The sequence below is a fragment of the Patiria miniata genome, unplaced genomic scaffold, assembly GCF_015706575.1.
Source record: "Patiria miniata isolate m_02_andy unplaced genomic scaffold, ASM1570657v1 HiC_scaffold_5, whole genome shotgun sequence".
NCBI classification, from domain to species: Eukaryota; Metazoa; Echinodermata; class Asteroidea; order Valvatida; family Asterinidae; genus Patiria; species Patiria miniata.
Window position 1 is genome coordinate 33,815,881 of NW_024037072.1, and position 19,763 is coordinate 33,835,643.

Genomic DNA, 19,763 nt, shown 5'->3' on the forward strand with positions numbered 1-19,763 from the left:
TACCAACTCCAACTGTGCCTAGGATTTGTCGACCACCAGAAGGCATTCGACTCTGTCGAACATTCTGCCATGTTCGAGGCCTTGAGAAAGGTGAATGTTGATGAAGGATATGTCCGAATTCTAGAAGACATTTATACTGATGCAACTGCCCGTATTTATATTGACAACGCTGTATCCAGGACTTTCAACATCCAGAGAGGCGTAAGGCAGGGCGACACCCTTTCTCCAAAGATATTTACTACAACTATAGAGGAAGTGTTTAGAAAGACAGACTTGGATAATGGTGTTAATATTGACGGAGAACCTCTCACAGACCTGCGATTCGCTGATGATGTGGCAATGATTTCAACAACTGTTAAAGGTATGGATGAGCAGCTATCCAGCTTAAACAAAGAGAGCAAGCTAATTGGCTTAACCATGCATAAAGACAAAACAAAGTACATGACAAACTTTGAGACCCAGGAAGACATTGAAATAGAGGGACGGAAACTAGAGAAGGTGAACAACTATAAGTACCTTGGACAGACACTGAAAATGGAGGACACCACGAGAGAAGAGGTGATGCTGAGAATCAAAGCAGGGTGGATGAAATTTGGTCAACACAAAGACATGCTAACAGACAACAAATTACCAATATCACTAAGGAAGAGACTATTCAATCAGTGTGTGCTATCCACTATGACTTATGGATCAGAAACTTGGTCATTAACTAAAGAACTTGAACAGAAACTCACAACAGCACAGAGAGCTATGGAAAGACAGATGCTTCACTTATCCCTACGAGATAGAGTAAAACATGAAGTAATTCGGCAGAAAACTGGGGTGAAAGATGTCATAGAGAAAGTCAGCGAAGCAAAATGGAGATGGGCAGGGCATGTAGCAAGAATTCAGGATAATAGATGGACATGCAGATTAACAGATTGGCAACCACGAATGGGAAAGCGAAGGAGAGGAAGACCAAAGAAAAGATGGAGAGATGATATAACCACATATATGGGAACAGCGACTTGGACTAGGACAGCCAGAAACAGAAGTGATTGGAAACGTCATGAGGAGGGCTTCATTCGACAGCGGATGGATGTAGCCTGATAGATAGATAGATAGATAGATAGATCATTACAAGAAAAGACCCCAATTAATAAAGTTTGCTCTACAGTTTTTTAGTATTAAATGTTAGGTTCAGATTACAATATGCCTGGAGCAGGATTCAGGAAATGTCTTTGTTCTTTTCAAAATGTATTAAAAAGTAAATTTTCTCTTACTCTCTTTAAAAATGTTCTGTCATTGAAAGAAATTTCTTTTGGATAATTGGATAAAAGGTATTTTGCGAAGGATTACACTTGCAGGAATTTTAAAAACTGGACATTAGAAGACAGTGTTGTACAACTTTTTAATTTTTTTTTTATAATTTTTTTTTCTTTAGGGATGCTACCGACATATCAAGAAGATTTTTCAGCAGCTGGAGGTATGTAGCACTCTTTGACATTTCGACCAGTCATTTGTAAATCGTATCAGTCTGAGTTCAAAATGATGTCAACGCTGTAATTTTGATGACTTGTAGTCAACTTCTTTGTAACTTTGTGAGTGCTTTTTACACCCACATTGTACTATGTCTTCTGAATGTACAGGGTGGTCCAAAAAAAAGTTTACATTTTTTCAGAGGGAGATTTCTTAAACTTGAAAGACCTGTTGAAATTGTTTTAAACTACAAGATCTTGGTTGTATACGGTGAAAACGGTGTTAAAAAAAAAGCTCAAGTTAAGGAAAAAAATCCTGTATTTCCAGGCAAAAAAAGATGGAGAAGAAGAGTCTAATTTGTTCACTTTTAACGACAAAGGTTGTGTGTTGTCGTCCTTCTTAGGGACCCATTTGTAATGATATCCATGCTATCATTTGACGTGTTTCCCCCCTCTTTTTGTTGTTCAGGAGTTCCGTGCCTTTGAGTTATTGCGTAGCGGTGTGGATCGGTCCAAGTACCTGATGATCAAGGAGGCTAAGATTATCGCCATGACCTGCACGCATGCTGCCCTCAAGAGGCATGACCTGGTCAATATGAACTTTCAGGTGAGCTGCATGTATGCCATGAAACAAAATTGAAAACACTGCAGAGAGTCTGTTACAGCTTGAAATATCCTCTGTTTTGACTTCAAATTTGCATGCCTGTAGATAATCACTAATAATAAGCAATTCACATTACAGGGTGATTAAAAAAAAACGAAACCCAAATGTCGGGACCACTGTTTTAGTGAAGTTCTACATGTAGCACTTTCAAAATCTAGGATATGAAAGCCCAATTCATAAGCTTTCTTTAGTACAAGAATCATTCAAATCACTCATGTACTTTTCAAGTTACGGAGTTTTAAATCCAACCACCGTTTTAAAGTTTCCACGGATCACAAAAAAGGTGTGCGTTCTTTCAGCAAAACGAAAACGATTCACACACATCCTTATACGATTTGTTTTCGTTTTGCTGAAAGAACGCTGAACTTTTTGTGATCCGTGGACAGAACCTTAAAATGGCGGCTGTGTATAAAACTCCGTAACTTGAAAAGTACATGAGTGATTTGAATGATTCTTGTACTAAAAGAAAGCTTATGAAATGGGCTTTCATATCCTAGATTATCAAAGTGCTACATGCAGAACTTCACTAAAACAGTGGTCCCAACATTTGGGTTTCGTTTTTTTTTACTCACCTTGTACAGTGAACCACCAAGTGTTTTTTTCTCAAAGTTGGCACTTTTTATATTCTTGGTTTGACATTCTTCATATATTTTCCCGCAGTTAATCATTGTTCTGACACCAAACACACATTTGCATTTTGGAGCCTTTTAAAAAAACTCATTGTTATTCACACGGAAAAAAATCCGACAATTTCACACCAAAGATAAAAACTTTAGTCACATTTGTCCAAAGAATGTAACAACTTATGTGCCCATGTGCATAGAAGGAATAGAGTCTGGCATGCGTTTGTTAACTTTTTGGTGATGACTTTTTGGTGTAGTTACGGGCCCTGTTCCCATAAGAGAACAAAAATCCACTTTCAGGTTATTGGACGTACCAGACTACATGTAGTTAGCGACATTTAAAACCAACAGGAGTGTCATGGATAGATGGCAGGGTTTGAAATTATGAAGGGACATTTTGGGGTAAAACAATGATGAAGATGAAAAAAAACAACATGAAAATAAAGATGGCGATCACCGCAACGCACTGTGAATGTAAAATACCGCGTTGATTTGCATGGCATCAACTTTAAACTGCCTAAGAAAATTGAAAGAGACACGTCAAAATTTCAAAAAAGTAGTGTCATTAAAAAATAAAGATAAGTCTGCTTTAGGTTGCAGAAGTCTTTTTTGAATGATAAAAAACACTCTTGACTCTCACTTGACCAAAACTAAAGAGGGGCCCATAACTACACAATCGTTGACACTTTTTCTCGGCCAGTGCGTTACTGTCCTAATGACCTTTGGCCTGACCTTATCTTTTCTTATTTCAGTATGACAACATCCTGATGGAAGAGTCTGCTCAGATTTTGGAGATTGAAACCTTTATTCCGCTACTGCTCCAGGTATGTGAACAGAAGTGTGCATTTGTACCCGGTTAGTGTGTATCCACTGTGTGGTGTGAGCGGGCCGTCACCACGTTATGGGGAATTTTGTCATTGTTACGGTAATTAGGACCAAGTTTTGGGGACTTTCTGCTGTCCCCATAGCGTCTTCTGTCCCCATAGTACCATGGGACAACTTGCTTGTAGTCCCCACAGTTACTGAACAAGAAAGTGTGTCCTGTCCACTGGGCTCTTGAGAGTGGTAGAAAAGTTCCCTCTCTTGTTTGCTCATGGAGCCCATACACATTGAGCAACAAAGCCTTTTTACAAATTTTGACAACTTCTAAATATAATGGGGGGGGGGGGGTTGGTGGTATGGACATGTACTAACCCCACCAAAAAGAATCATCGCCCGTGACAAAGAGTTTGTCATATTGAGACTGTTATTCCCACTCTGTTGCAGAATCCTGAGGATGGTTTCAGTCGGTTGAAGCGCTGGATCATGATTGGGGACCACCACCAGCTCCCACCAGTCATCAAGAACATGGCCTTCCAGAAGTACTCCAACATGGAGCAGTCTCTCTTCACACGCTTTGTCCGCCTGGGGGTACCCACGGTGGACCTGGATGCCCAGGGTAGAGCCAGACCCAGGTAGGTCAGAGGACATTTAAAAGAGGGTGGACATGGATTCCTAGGGTAGAGCCAGCTCCAAGTAGCTCATAGGTCATTTAGGGAGGATGGACCTGGATGCCCAGGGTAGAGCTATGCCCAAGTAGGTCAGAGGTCATTTGGGGAGGGTGGACCTGGATGCCCAGGGTAGAGCTATGCCCAAGTAGGTCAGAGGTCATTTAGGGAGGGTGGACCTGTCATTTAGGGAGGGTGGACCTGGATGCCCAGGGTAGAGCTATGCCAAAGTAGGTCAGAGGTCATTTAGGGAGGGTGGACCTGGATGCCCAGGGTAGAGCTATGCCAAAGTAGGTCAGAGGTCATTTAGGGAGGGTGGACCTGGATGCCCATGGTAGAGCCAGTCCCATGTAGGCCATAGTTCATTAAGGGAGGATGGACCTGGATGCCCAGGGTAGAGCCAGGACCTGGATGCTAAGGTTTTTTTATGAGTGGGGGTGAGAAGATAGCACCTTGCTCCCATAAGAAAACACCTGTGTATTAACAAAGTGTGACATCATCGTCTTGGGATCATCATGTAACTTGCTCCAGTCACCACTTGATGGAATAGTCATCCAGTATTGATAAAAAACATTTGTATGTAGCAGTAACAGTCTTCACAGGTGCCCTCTCAAAACTTTTTTTGAGTTTACACACAAGTCTGTTGTAAGCCCTCAAATTTATTCTTTTGGTTCGTTTTTCTGCTACACTGATAAATAAATCATAGAAATCTTCTCTTTGGGATTTGACGAATTGATTGTTACAAATTCCCTTGATAACTCTACAGCATTGCCACACTGTACAACTGGAGGTACAAGAAGCTGGGCAACCTTCCCCATGTACACCTGACGTCAGAGTTTCACATGACCAACCCCGGCTTCCAGTTTGACTTCCAGCTCGTCAACGTCGAAAACTTCAATGGCATCGGGGAATCAGAACCCAATCCTTACTTCTATCAGGTGGGCTCACCGATCATTGTGCTTTGTCATTTTATGACAGTTTTGCTGAGAAATGAATTGCTTTCAACCTACTGGATATCAGAACAGGGTTCCACCTTTTTTTTTTATTTTCAATAGCCAGCCGGGCTACTGAAACAGACTCTTAACTAGCCCGCGGGCATTTTCACTAGCCCACACGTTTTTCTTACATAGAGTCTCATAAACAACAATGTGCATACATGTAAAACGTGTATCCTGAGGCAAACATGTCACTGTTTTTAATAAACCAATGTGATAAGTTAACCCTAAACAGTTAATAAAATTGGACACAAATTGATACAGGTTTGCTTTCTGAATTTAATGATTTATTTCTTCTCATCTATTCATCCTGCCGTAGCCCAATAATTTTTGACTCGCCAGCCGGGCTACTTTGGAATAGGTTGACTAGCCAGTTGCTGTTTTGACTAGCATTTGGCTAGCAGGCTACTGCTAAAAGTGGAGTAGGTACATACAGAAACCCCGCCCCAACGCCCCCAAACAATCTTTATTAGGCTACTGTTAATCAATATGTTAATCTTTTTGCCCCAAATAATTTATCGTAGAACCTGGCCGAAGCGGAGTATGTGGTGGCAGTCTTCATGTACATGAGGCTTCTGGGATATCCAGCTGAGAAAATCAGCATACTGACGACCTACAACGGGCAGAAGCACCTGATCCGTGATGTCATCAACCAGCGATGTGCCAGCAACCCACTGATTGGCCAGCCAAGCAAGGTAGTAAACATGGTCCAAGGGAGAAGAACGCTATACAATCTGACCTAAAGGCGGTTTTAGGACATATGATCCCTAATATGCAAGCGTAGTTCAACTATCATGGGAGTAGCCCTTGGATAGTGTACTGCACATCGGGTGTCCCCCCCCCCCCCCCCCCCCCCACTTAAATTTGGCTACTGCCTTCACAAAAAAAGGGTATTATGTAGCAAAAAAGTGAAATTAAGTTATATACATAGATAGAAAGTCCATATCGTAAGCTTCCATTTGGTATGTAATAGAGCTCCATAGCCCCTCCCTTTCTGGAGATATGGCGTATTTGCATATTAATTACTTCTTGCAGGTGCAGGTCAGCTAGACTGGTTCCCTTACCTTACAATTTTCTGGCATCTATAAATGGATCCATTTTATATTTAGTGGAGTCAGGGAACCAGACTACTTGAACATGTTTTTTGGTTTTTTTTTTCCTGCATTTTCGAACACAGAACTTCAAACATGTCAGTGTAACAATATTGTATCTATTATACTAACCCCTCAAATAGTTCATTTCTGAAAATTACAGCAAAAGCCAATGATGTACATTCCCTTTAACGTTGAGTGGACCATTGGATAATGCACAGCGCGACTTAGTACCCTTTTTTGTGGAGCGGGGCACATATATGAGGTATAGTAATGTAGTTTTGCAGTTTGCTCTAAATATTGCATAGTTTTCTAATGGAATGGTTCCCCTCTGTGTTTGTATTCAGGTGACTACAGTGGATAGGTTCCAGGGCCAACAGAATGATTACATCCTCCTGTCATTGGTCAGAACCAGAGCTGTTGGTCATCTCAGGTATGAGGATCATTAGATGATTGCATTATCACTCGACTAGAACCAGGCTAACAAAGGCAGTGAAATGGTCTATGGAAATCAGTGAAATGTTTTCACAGGGGTCTGCTAGCCGGTTCAAGACTAATGAAGGCAGGGGGTACCACAACCAATATATAAATGTACATATTCCTGATGTGAATTCCATCTTACTGGAGGTATTTTTGTCATAAGAAGGGGTCGTGTGTTTCTATAAAATTAATGATGACTTTTTTTCTTGGTGTCTGTTTTTTTTTTCCAGGGATGTTCGTCGACTGGTTGTAGCCATGTCTCGAGCGCGTCTGGGCTTGTATGTCTTTGCCAGGGTGTCGCTGTTCCAGAACTGCTATGAGCTCTCGCCGACGTTCAACCTGGTGAGCAAACAAGACCCAGTTGGCAAAACATACCAAAACATCAAGCATGTTCTTTTTTTTCCACTTTACTTGTCGGCTATTTTGTCTTTCCCGATACTTGTTATTACCTCAGATAACTCTAGCATTTGTCATCCCTCAATAGAGTCCTAGCTTAGAATCCAATTTTTAACCCTAATCTTCCCAAATCCTCCAAAATGATCTTTGCAAAATGGAGGATTTTGCAGGATTGGGACTATATGTCAAAAATGTGTGGCTGGTTTTGGAGGATGCACTTTGTCAAGGTCTTAGGCAGGACCTTGAGTAGTTTATGTTTAGCCGTGCACAAATTTGGTCCTAAATAATGCTTGAAATCCTCCGCACTGCTCCAGGATGTCACTGGCTCTGCCCCAACAAACAATGTACATATACTGACAGTGATTAATATTGCTGGAGGATTTTGCAAGATTGAGACAGTGGTCACCCCTCCAAGGACAACATTCAAGAAATAACAGAGGATTTGGCAGTATTGGAGCTGTATGCTATTGTAACATTTGAGCAATTGACACAATTTGTTTTGACATGGCGCGCCATAGAAAGCGATAGACGCGCAATTAGTTTGTCGCCGCCAGCGGGCTAGTCAGTTGGTGAACGCTACTTGTGCTGGAAGGACCAACCAAGCCTACCGGAGCGTCAATCCAAGGAGGCGAAAGGGCGTACTGCAGTAAGTATATGTGCCTACCTACCTTTAGCGTGGGGCATATAGCGGAGCCATAGGCGCGACTGTTGGCCGGACGCCTCGAGGGACGACGTACGCTAGCGAGCGTACATCTACTGAGGCGTCGGTCCGAGCACTGAGGCGCAGGGCTGCTGTAGGTACCAGTGGAGGCATAAGGACCCATCGAGGAGTTACACGCTCCATATAAGCCAGGCTCACGAGGAGCCTACCCCTTTGAGGCCCGAGGAGACGAGAGGCGTTGCCGAGGGAACAACTGTGCGCGACATTTAGAAGCTCATAAATGCGGCACTTGTGTGGTGGATAAGTGCAAACTAGTGGCGGGAGGCGCTATACACTCACTAGAGGCGCTATAACACCCACTAGAGGCGCCATAACACTCCATTGAGGCGCTATTTAGGGCGTATACAAGTAAATCACTCTAATCATAATAATCGATCTAATTAAATAAATCAGTGAAACCTTCTTTCTTTTGTCATTGCGTCACAGTCATTTGTACATGTTTGTCAGTCTGTATTGTCTGTCTGGAAGTCAGCGATCAGTGAGTAGACTGAGTATACGTGGTGGTATATTTCCAACCAAACGGACCTGCACCTCGACGCTGTTAGGGTTACTCGCTTTACCCGCGAGTGTTCGCCGAGGACAACCGACCTGGCAATAGTAAAATCCGCCACAAATAATGGCAGCGGTGGGATTTGTATGCTCAGCTTATTACTTGACGCTTGGAACATTTTTTTTGTGTGTGCACTGACCACTTTACGAGCGTACGTGTAAACAGACTGATAACTAATCTTGATTGCATAATCAAATTTGGAGTTGATCAAGTGTTGCGAGTGATTAGACAAAGTTGGACACTCCGATTTTTGCGGAGGACTTGGAAGGATAATTCTCAGGACGCTGACACTGAATGGCCAAGGCCAAGTGTTCGGACGAGATGAGCAGTAAACAGAGAGAAAGCACAGGTACCCTCACAGGCGAGCGTACTGTGCCGATATTGCAGGAGGAAATTGACCTACTGCGTATGGAAGTCCAACTGAAAGAGGATCAGTTGGCAAACTCGATGAGAGAAAAGGAACGTGCCGAGACCCGGTTGGGGCAATTTCTGTCTCAATCCCCGGGGTCTCCGGAAGAGGAACACCACCAACGTGGGTGGATACACAAAAGGCCCGAGAGGGATGACAAGGAAATCGAATTTAAGTATGACTTAACGCGTGACATGGAGACCTCTGGTTATGGTTCCATGTTTGGGCGCGTAAAACAGATGCAGCGAACCGGTACGGAGACAGGCCGGAACACATCTACACCGATGAGAACGATGATGAAGAATACAACATACTTGCCACAATCACAGTCGACGGCACAGACACATCCTACTACTGATCGTGGAGGAGCTATAACGCCTCCGGTGGAGGGCACTCCAGAGAGTGGAGGCGCCACCCCCACAAACGACAAACACGGTGATGCGAAGGAGGGCAGGCCAACCTCTCCTAACACCCCGTGGCCATTGAAGAGAGAGGAGCGGATTCAATCGTCACAAGAGTGGCAGGACCGATTTGGAGGAAAAGCCAAACGACCTAATATTGTTCCGGATCGATTCAGCGGAAAACAGCCCTGGATAGATTATAGGGAACACTTCGAGTCTTGTAGGCGAGTAAATGGCTGATGAGGAAGCTGCAGCGTTCCTGGCCGCAAGTTTGCAAGGATCCGCTGTGAAAATTTTGACTAATCGCCAAGGGGAAGGACAAGCCCGGCGATACAAGTATACTGAACTAATTGGACTACTCGATTCACGTTTTGGGCCGGGGCAGATGGCTGAGAACTTCCTTATGGAACTGAGAAACCGTCGCCAAGGCCCAAAGGAGACTTTACAGGAACTTGGAGGAGCAGTCCGAGAGTTGGCTACCCTATCATATCCGGAGTTAACGGAAGACAGTAGGGATAGATTGGCTCGTGGGCATTTTTCAGACGCAATCGCCAGCCAGAGCATTCGGGAAGGAGTTTTCCGGTCAAGGCCGTCTTCTCTGAATGACGCCGTTCGTGCGGCGCTGGCGACGGAGAATTTTGAACGGATTGAGGAACAACGATGTGGAAAAAAGGACAAGAAATGCCGCATGGGGCGAGATGAGGAGGAGTACCGGGACACCATCATAGCTGATGTGGTCGACCATCTGAAGCAATACTACAAGAATGTGAGAGACGAGCAGGCAACTGAGGAAAAGTCACCTCAGCCTGAAAAGAGAAGAGACACACGCGTATACCACCCGAGACCGCGTAGGATAGCCAACCCGGATGACAGGTGTTACGGGTGCCAAGGAAAGGGACATTTTGCAAAGGATTGCACAAACCCAACTACCCCTGCACGAAGGCGCTCGGGAAACGGCCGCCAGCCGACTCTGCGACCCAAGAGGAGGCTGGGCGAACAGAAGGGTCAACCGACAATGGACTCAGAAGTTCAACAGGACAAAACTCATCTCAACCCTGACGACAAAAGAGAAATATTTGCACCATTGGTTGTTCCAAAGCAGGGACTTTACGTACAAGGAGAGTTTCGGTCAGTCACTATCCCATTCCTGGTGGATACCGGGACGACGGACACAATAATCTCGGAGGAGGTTTACTATCAGATACCGACAGAGAGACGCCCACCGTTGGAGCAGGATGGCATCCGAGTCGTGCAGGCAGATGGTAGTGTTATGAAAACAGTAGGTGTGGCAAACATGGACTTGCGTATTGGAAGGACAGCGTGCCCAGTACGGGCAGTCATTGCCAAAGTCAAAACCAAAGGCATACTCGGGATGGACTTCCTGCTCCCAACTGGAGGGACACTGGATTTCAACAAGTGTGAACTTTTGCTTCACGGAGAACACATACGGTGCACAACTAGATGGGGAACTACCTTGCATGCCAGGGTGGTTGTGGCAGAAACGACTGTCATTCCGCCCGGACACGAAGCTCTTGTTCAAGGAAGAGCGACCCGTGATTTCGAATCAGGTGACCTGGGGATTATAGAACCGATTGAAGGAGGTGGTGAGTTGGCGCAAAAAGGCTTGATTCTTGCAAGAACGTTGGTAGATCCTAAGGAGGGAGTACTTGCCTTGCGGTTGCTTAATCCGGGCAGCCGAGAGTGCATGGTTCGGTCGGGCACGACAGCCGGACGCCTCACACCGGTGGTAGAGAGAGATGTGCTGCAGGCACATGCAGTTGAACCTGGAGATGAAAACAGGGATGTTCATGTCCCCGGTCACCTTGAGGATCTCTGGAAACGCAGTGTGGAGAATCTGGATCCCTGTTATCACTACGCAGTGGCTCGGCTGCTCACTGATTTTGCGGATGTATTTTCGGAGGGCGATCATGACATTGGGAGAAATGATTGGGTGAAGCACCATATCGACACGGGAGAAACACGACCAGTCAGGCAGAGGCCCCGCCGGCAGCCATTGTGCAAGCAACAGGAGATTGACCGACAGGTGCAGGACTTGTTGAAGAGGGGACTGATTACGCCATCAGACAGCCCCTGGGCCTCAAATGTGGTGCTAGTAAGGAAGAAAGATGGAAGCCAACGCTTCTGTGTAGACTATCGGGGACTTAACGAGACAACTATCAAGGATGCGTACCCAGTTCCTCGCATCGACGACACCCTGGATGCACTGTCAGGTGCGAGGTGGTTTTCCACCTTAGACCTCGCATCTGGCTACTGGCAGATCGAGCTCGATGAGGATGCGAAGCAAAAGTCAGCCTTCGTGGTGCGCGGGGGCTTGTACAGCTGGAGGGTCATGCCCTTCGGCTTGTGCAATGCCCCTGCCACCTTCGAAAGGCTGATGGAAAGGGTCGTATCCGGACTACAATGGGAGACTTTACTCGTATACCTCGATGACGTTATCGTGTACGGGAGAAGCGTCATGGAGGAGATACAGCGCCTACGCGAGGTGCTGCAGAGATTTAGATTGGCTGGATTGAAGTTAAAGCCGAAAAAGTGCTTTCTCTTCAAGGAGACCGTGAAATATCTGGGACATGTGGTTTCACCAGCCGGAGTTTCCACTGACCCGGACAAAATCGAGGCTATTAAATCATGGCCTATCCCGACAGATGTGAAAGGAGTGCGAAGTTTCTTAGGACTGGCCTCCTACTATCGCAGATTTATTAAGGGATTTGCAGATGTGGCTCGTCCACTCCACCGGCTCACAGAGAAGTCAAGGGAATTCCTTTGGGATGATAGCTGTGAGGTGGCATTCGTGACTCTGAAGAATCACTTACAGGAGGCGCCCATCTTGGCATACCCGGACCCAACAGGTGACTTTGTACTGGACACGGACGCCAGCGGGGAAAGCATCGGAGCAGTCCTTTCGCAGATACAAGAAGGAGAAGAACGGGTAATCGCTTATGCGAGTAGGACTCTTTCCCGTCCTGAAAGAAACTACTGTGTGACTCGCCGAGAGCTTTTGGCAGTCGTCTTCTACCTCAAGCACTTTAAACAGTACTTGTATGGGAGAAAGATTACCATCCGTACTGATCATGCCGCATTACGCTGGCTGGTCAACTTCAAAGACCCGGAAGGACAAGTAGCCCGCTGGCTACAAGCGATTGGAGAGTACAACTATGAGATCATTCACCGCCCAGGCAAGAAACTTGTAGTCAGTGTGGCCTGGCGGATGATGTTAAGACAGAGGTTGGAGCCAAAGCTGAAGTAAGTGACGTTCTGTCAGGTGAAGACAGTGTAGTACGAGAGGAGAAAATGGTGACCAGGTTGTTGCAAATGGAACCAACCATAACATTGAAGGATATCGCCGAGGCCCAGCTCCGGGACCCCACACTTTGCGGGATTGTTAACTGCAAGACAGGATCAGAAGAACGTCCGGACTGGAGCTATGCTCAAGCACGAGGCATAGTGGGCAAGATATACTGGGGGCAATGGGAACGGTTGGAAATAAGGGACTCAGTGCTGTGCCGACGTTGGGAGTCGCATGATGGGCGAGATATTGAGTGGAAGGTGATCTTGCCACGAGAATACAGGGAGGTTGTCCTGGAGGAGCTACACGCAGGTGTGACCAGTGGACACTTTGGGGTGGAGCGTACACTGGCGAAAGTGAGGACCAGATATTATTGGGCTGGGATGGCGGCGGACGTAAGGTCATTTTGCCGAAGATGCTTGAGGTGCGCCCAGCGGAAATCCCCGCCCAGGAAAAGGCGGGCACCTCTTCAACAACACCAGGTGGACATGCCCATGGACAGGGTTGATGTCCTCCGAGGTCACGTCACCAGAGTTACAGAAATTAGCACTCAGACAACCTTCCAGGATGGGACCAAAGTCAGCGAAACCCGGGTAGAGCGAATCTACGAAGTCAACTTTGACCAGCTATTCGAGAAGAAATAGTCTTCAAGGCCAACCCTACCAGATGTTGCAGATCTTCGATTTCCACTTGTTTTGTTGAAGTTACTAGTTAAAAAGAAAAGAAATGTTTTTGTAGAATAGATTGTTCCCTAAAATTTGTTAGTCAGAGACTTGCCTCGTTTATATAACGTTTTGATAAACTAAATTTATGAGGAAACAGTGTCCTAAGTTATGAGACACTATGAGGCGACATGGGGCACTTGATGTTAGTCCACTTAAATTATTGATGGCGAAAAAGTGAGATAATTTAGAGACGTCGCCATGTTGTATTTAGAAGCCGATCATTTTGAATAAATAAGTTTTGAGTGTTACTTTTTGCCTGCTAATTTTCTTTGTGCATAATTAAGTAGCAATTGCTAATGTTTGTAGTGATTTGTGTCAGCTGATTCTGAACGGGACGTTCAGGCTTAGAAGGAAGCTGTGTAACATTTGAGCAATTGACACAATTTGTTTTGACATGGCGCGCCATAGAAAGCGATAGACGCGCAATTAGTTTGTCGCCGCCAGCGGGCTAGTCAGTTGGTGAACGCTACTTGTGCTGGAAGGACCAACCAAGCCTACCGGAGCGTCAATCCAAGGAGGCGAAAGGGCGTACTGCAGTAAGTATATGTGCCTACCTACCTTTAGCGTGGGGCATATAGCGGAGCCATAGGCGCGACTGTTGGCCGGACGCCTCGAGGGACGACGTACGCTAGCGAGCGTACATCTACTGAGGCGTCGGTCCGAGCACTGAGGCGCAGGGCTGCTGTAGGTACCAGTGGAGGCGTAAGGACCCATCGAGGAGTTACACGCTCCATATAAGCCAGGCTCACGAGGAGCCTACCCCTTTGAGGCCCGAGGAGACGAGAGGCGTTGCCGAGGGAACAACTGTGCGCGACATTTAGAAGCTCATAAATGCGGCACTTGCGTGGTGGATAAGTGCAAACTAGTGGCGGGAGGCGCTATACACTCACTAGAGGCGCTATAACACCCACTAGAGGCGCCATAACACTCCATTGAGGCGCTATTTAGGGCGTATACAAGTAAATCACTCTAATCATAATAATCGATCTAATTAAATAAATCAGTGAAACCTTCTTTCTTTTGTCATTGCGTCACAGTCATTTGTACATGTTTGTCAGTCTGTATTGTCTGTCTGGAAGTCAGCGATCAGTGAGTAGACTGAGTATACGTGGTGGTATATTTCCAACCAAACGGACCTGCACCTCGACGCTGTTAGGGTTACTCGCCTTACCCGCAAGTGTTCGCCGAGGACAACCGACCTGGCAATAGTAAAATCCGCCACACTATTTTAAAATGGAGGCAGTTGGAGAATTTTGCAGGATTGAGGTTGCATCCTAGCAAAAGTGCCAAGGGAGTTAAGGTTAAAAGCTTGTTTTCTGAAGACTTTATGAAAATTAAGAAACCCAGAAGTTTCAGATACCTTTATCTCATGAAACAAAGGTCCCACAGAGAGCTAAGACATACCACATGAATGCCTAAGTGGCTTTGTGAAAGTCATGAACTGAGAAAGATAGTTTTGTTGTAACTTAAAGATGTCGGTTACAAATGATTTATTTTGCTTTGTGTTACAGTTGCTTGAACGACCATTGCAGCTTCACCTTCACGTGTCACAGAGTGAAACATATCCATCCACAAAGAAGGTAAGTGAATGTAGAATATACTTCATTTACAACTTAAAGATCAGTCACTTTAGTGTGGCAAAAGTTGACTAGATTTAAAGATAAATTTTAAACAATCTACAATATCAAAAACTAAATACGGGAGTCTCAGCCATAAACAGTAAAAGTAAAAAATCGGCTAAATCCGCCCCATCTGCTAAAAGCCATAAACAAAACAAAAGCTGTAGGAAGCATCTGCTACAAACCCATTTTGATGATGTCAAGCTACAGCTCTTTCTATCAAGCGACTGTTTCGTGCCATGCTCATTCATAGGCATAGTGAATGCACTTCACACGTGTCGATTTATGATTTGTTCGCGAATTGAAACAATTTAGGCCTATTTTCTGACAGCTCGTCTTGTTTCAAAGATTTAACAAAGGAGAAGTGAGGCACAGTTTACAGAGATCTTCTCCCTTGCAGAAATAATAAAATATTGGGAAGCTTAAGAATTCAACGACAAGCGTACTTCAAACTTTAAACTGAATTTTCTCAAAATACCAGTTTTCGAGTAAGGCTGTTTTGCCATACAAGGGCTGCTGGCATTTTTGCAAGGGCATCTTCCTGAATACTCTACTTTACAGGAACAAGACGATGTTTTCTTAGGACTTCTATTCTTTGCAAGTTTAAGGTGCATCAGGCCCTCAAGTAAAATTGACAGTGGCTGGGCTCTAACATCCTAAATCCTTCAAACAATTTATATACGTCACATCCCACATCACAGCAGTCAACAATTGTTTTGTTATATCGTACCAAGAAGTCAAACAGATAAATGGTTGTAACTTCTTGTGAGAGAAATAAATTAAATCACTGTGATGTACCCTTTGATAACTGAAGGTTTTGATGTCCTGCCTGACATGAGACTGAGTGTTTGACGTTGCAGTTCTCATTGCGCGAAGCTAGCGCGCCGGCAGGTTCCAAACGCGCACATAGTGAACACAGTGCGATATCACTGATCTCCACGTAAAAATGGATATAAGTGTTTGACATGTGTTTTTATAGACCAGACACGTGGCTGTTCTAGACCAATGAAATTACAGTATCCAAGCACATGATGTAACAATCTAGTCTTCAGTCTTGGAAAATAGTGTTATACAAGGCTTTGCCTCGCTAGGCAGTGGAGGGATCTCACTGCCTGTCATTTGCTGGACAAGATAAACTGCACTTTGGTCTCTTGGCGATAGTAAACCCTGCCATGTGAGGACTGCAGAAAAACAAAATTGTCGGCTCATCTGTCAAATTCTTTCGTTTTCATTGTCCTGTGAATCATGTCCACGTGAGGAATCCAATGTTTTGCAGAGTTTAATTCCAAGGCTAAGGCCAAAAAAAAAGTCTCCGGTTTCTGGTATGGAGCTTGCCCAAAAAGTGGTGCGGCGACGCGGCTTTTTTTTTTTTTTTTACCGGATTTTTTTGCTTCAAATGTCGGCTGATGACTGCGAATGGTGCCCGACTAAACTTAGTGCAAATATATGGGAGTCCAGAGAGGCCACATAAAGCTTATTCCCGACCATAACCCAATCTAAAAACACGTTAAAATTGTGCAGCAGCAGGATTTCAGTCAAACCAGTGAGTTTGGCAGTTTTGAGACATCATCTTTCATTGAAAAAAAAAACTTTTTCATTTTGCCGACGCGCATGGCTACGGTGACGCGCGTGCATACCAGAAACCGGAGACTTTTTTGTGTGGCCTAAACAAGGTTTATATCACAAGATACCGTACAGGAAGCTTGATACTCTCAAATCATTTTCTTCCTGTCAGGTCGAGGAACCTCGGTACGATTCTCCCTTGGTCATAGAGGACATGCCACACATGGCACAGTTTGTTTATGACTTCTACCAGGACAAGATACGGAGGCTGCAGGCATCGCGAGGGGTAAGTACCCCCTAGATTTTTTATTCAGAGCTGCACGAGTTTTATTCCTGATGGTTTTAATGTGGAAATTTGTCTAAAAAGCATGTTTTGAAAGGCTACATCATATTACCCCTGCTCATCATCAGGTGAATGAATGCAAACCAAAGACCAACTGAGCTCCTTAGAAATTGTTCAATTTTCACCATGCTTCCTCATTCCGCTTAGGCATCCCATTTAGTGTCTTCAGTATTTTGGAATTGATTATATGTGATGGTTAAAGGGAATATACATCATTTGCTTTTGCTGTAATTTTCAGAAATGGATGGAATTGGGGGGTTGGAAATATATAGCAAATATAGTTACACTGATTTTTTTGAGGTTTTGGGTTCAGAAATGCTATAAAAACCAAGAAAAACGATCATTTTCCTGTAGTCTGGTTCCCTGACTCCATATAAGAAGAAACAGAGCAGTTTACATACATTGGGGAATTGTAAGGTCAGGGAACCAGTCTAGCTGGCTCGTATCCGTTCATAGGTTTGTAATCGATTGCAAACAAGTGCGATGGTCAATTGGGGCCAGTATTTGAAAAAAAGCCAGTTGTTTCCAACGCTGATCGGCCGATCAGCGTTGGAAATTGATACAAAAATAGCACTTTTCTTGAAAATGACAGTATACCAGGTGCCATGATTTTACAGGATGCTTTACACTGTCATTCACTAACAGTCCAGCAAGGTATTTCAAAATGATTTGGTAGTTTTATTTTTTGATGTTAGCAAATGTTGTATTTTCCCTTTAAGCCAAAAAGAAACCAAAAACAATAGAGCTTTATTAAATTACTAGAGCGCTGATTCTTCTTTCTTGTGGGCGGAGATACTTTGAAGACGTCCTGAGCGCAGACACTTTGAACTCATGTGCGTGTTTGTAAAGCAAAATGAAATTAGGTGGAGTGAGGTTCGAAAGTGTACTCTAAATGCAACGCGCAAGAACAACATACGCGTGTCATGACGGTAAAAAAACGTCACGGCAAAAATCATCTGCAGCGGATACGTGCACGCGTTTACGTTGTTTGCGCAGAGTAAAATGAAACGCTCATTTACTGATCGTGCATTTCGGTTTGGGGCGTATTGGCTTTGATAACGCACCTGTATAGAATACAAACGAAGATATGCAAATAGCCGTACAAAAGCCGTACAAAATTTTGAGTTTTCCACATGGATGCGCCATGTGCCCAGCAGACATCACTTTGTACTTCGAGTCAGCGCTCTAGTAGTTTAATATAGCTCTATGCCGATAATACTCTTATTGTCGCCAGTCAAAAAAAAATTAGGTTTTTAAATAATGTTAAAAAATAGATCTTCCTCTTTACAATGACAGTTTTATATTTGAAATGAATCATACTTGGCAGAATTATGCCCATTTTAAAATTTTTGGTGTCACAAAGTGAAAAACATATGTTTCCCGTCATAAATTTGCCCATTTCCTGAACTCAACGTAGACCCAATGTTAACTTGTCCTTAGCAACACAAGCATTTAAATGTTTAGGAAGTGACCAACAAAACGTTTAGCGTAACTCTGTTTCAAAGCAGAAGTATATTTTTATTTGTTTCCCCTTTGATGGACTCATTAGAACAGTGATGACAATGTAACATCATTTGTGCATCTTATCCCTTTCCAAGACAATCCCCGTGAAGAAAAGTTCCAGAACAAAAAACATTTCAACAAAGTTCCTATTTTATGAAACTGTAATCTGTTTCAAATAGCAAAATAACGAAAGTAGCAGCATGGGATCATAATGTGAAGAATGCTGATCTGAAAGTATTTTTAATCTGAAGACTGGACTAAAATTTAGCCTATGTGTCAAAAGGGTCTCCTTAAACTAAGTTCCACTAAAATGTCCTTCAGACTTTAATAATTACGTTGAAATGTTTACATGGTATAGTCCATTGTATCAGCTTAAACGGATGTAAGATTCCAACTGAATTATAAATGTTCATGAATTACACAAGCTAGTTATTTTGTCTGTCTGAGAAAATTCTGCAAATGCCTCAAAATTTGACGTGTAATGTGAAATAATTGGTATACATTAGATGAGAAGCACGGCGGTCAGTCCAAAGATCCATACCAAGAAATCAATTGATGTTTTCTTGGCACTGGATTCGTCAGATGGCTTGTCCATGTCCACCTGTATGTAGCGATCGTCACACTTCAGGTCACTACAGGCTTCCAGAGACTCAATCTTAACAATGTCATCCAGGTACCCCGATTCTGCAGCAGTTGTAAGCTTTCTAACCGTCCCTTCCAAGTTGGTTGGTTGTGAGGTGTCAGTAGCTTGGGCCATCCCTAGAGCCACTTTATCTCCGAGAAGTAAGATCAACTGAGTTGAATCAGAAGAGCGCCATGCCTTGGCTGAGACCTCAGTGTAAGCATACCAGTCCAGAGTGTTGCTGTCCCATTCCAGTAACTTGGCAATCTTGTCTGCGACCCCTTGCGCGAAGCTGTCCAGTTCATCAGTCACAGATGTGTCTGGATCAGGTGCAACACTGAGTGTCACGACAGCAGAGTAGCTGCGCATGTCGCTCTGAGGCAGCTTGGATTCAAGTTGGCGGGAACAACCCTTTATGGCAGTTTCCAGGAACCCCTTGATGGATTTGTACATCTCTGAGACAAAGGCCCCTTTGATGGTCCAGAATACCCTCCACCAGTCTAGGGCTCCAAGGGAGCAAATGGACGGTGCTCCTGGGGCTGGGGACAGGTAACATCCGGTGTGGGATGCAAACGCTGCTGTCTGTATCTCCTGACAGCTGAGAGATTCCCACGGACGGAGGACGTACACCAGCTTCACTTGCAGACACCTACGAACAGCGTCTATCCAGTCTTGGGCCCGACTACTAAACGTGTGGTAGGTCTTGTCGTAGGCCTTGCAAAAGCGCTCACCAAACGACAGGGCATAGTCGTATTTCGAGTCATCACACGGTTGCTTCATGTTCAGGCATTCACGGTACCAGCTGCACGT

The 19,763-nt window shown here is 44.4% G+C and overlaps 1 protein-coding gene across 1 annotated transcript in view; it reads left to right on the plus strand.

The window, feature by feature from the left end:
* Positions 1-19,763, plus strand: part of LOC119742180 (RNA helicase aquarius-like) — a 58,089-nt gene that overhangs the window by 34,925 nt on the left and 3,401 nt on the right. The window contains exons 29-38 of the mRNA XM_038218220.1: positions 1,424-1,465; positions 1,927-2,064; positions 3,497-3,568; positions 4,011-4,198; positions 4,998-5,169; positions 5,751-5,921; positions 6,665-6,750; positions 7,028-7,139; positions 14,815-14,883; positions 16,658-16,771. Coding sequence (XP_038074148.1) covers positions 1,424-1,465; positions 1,927-2,064; positions 3,497-3,568; positions 4,011-4,198; positions 4,998-5,169; positions 5,751-5,921; positions 6,665-6,750; positions 7,028-7,139; positions 14,815-14,883; positions 16,658-16,771 — 1,164 coding nt within the window. The remainder of the gene's footprint in view (positions 1-1,423; positions 1,466-1,926; positions 2,065-3,496; positions 3,569-4,010; positions 4,199-4,997; positions 5,170-5,750; positions 5,922-6,664; positions 6,751-7,027; positions 7,140-14,814; positions 14,884-16,657; positions 16,772-19,763) is intronic.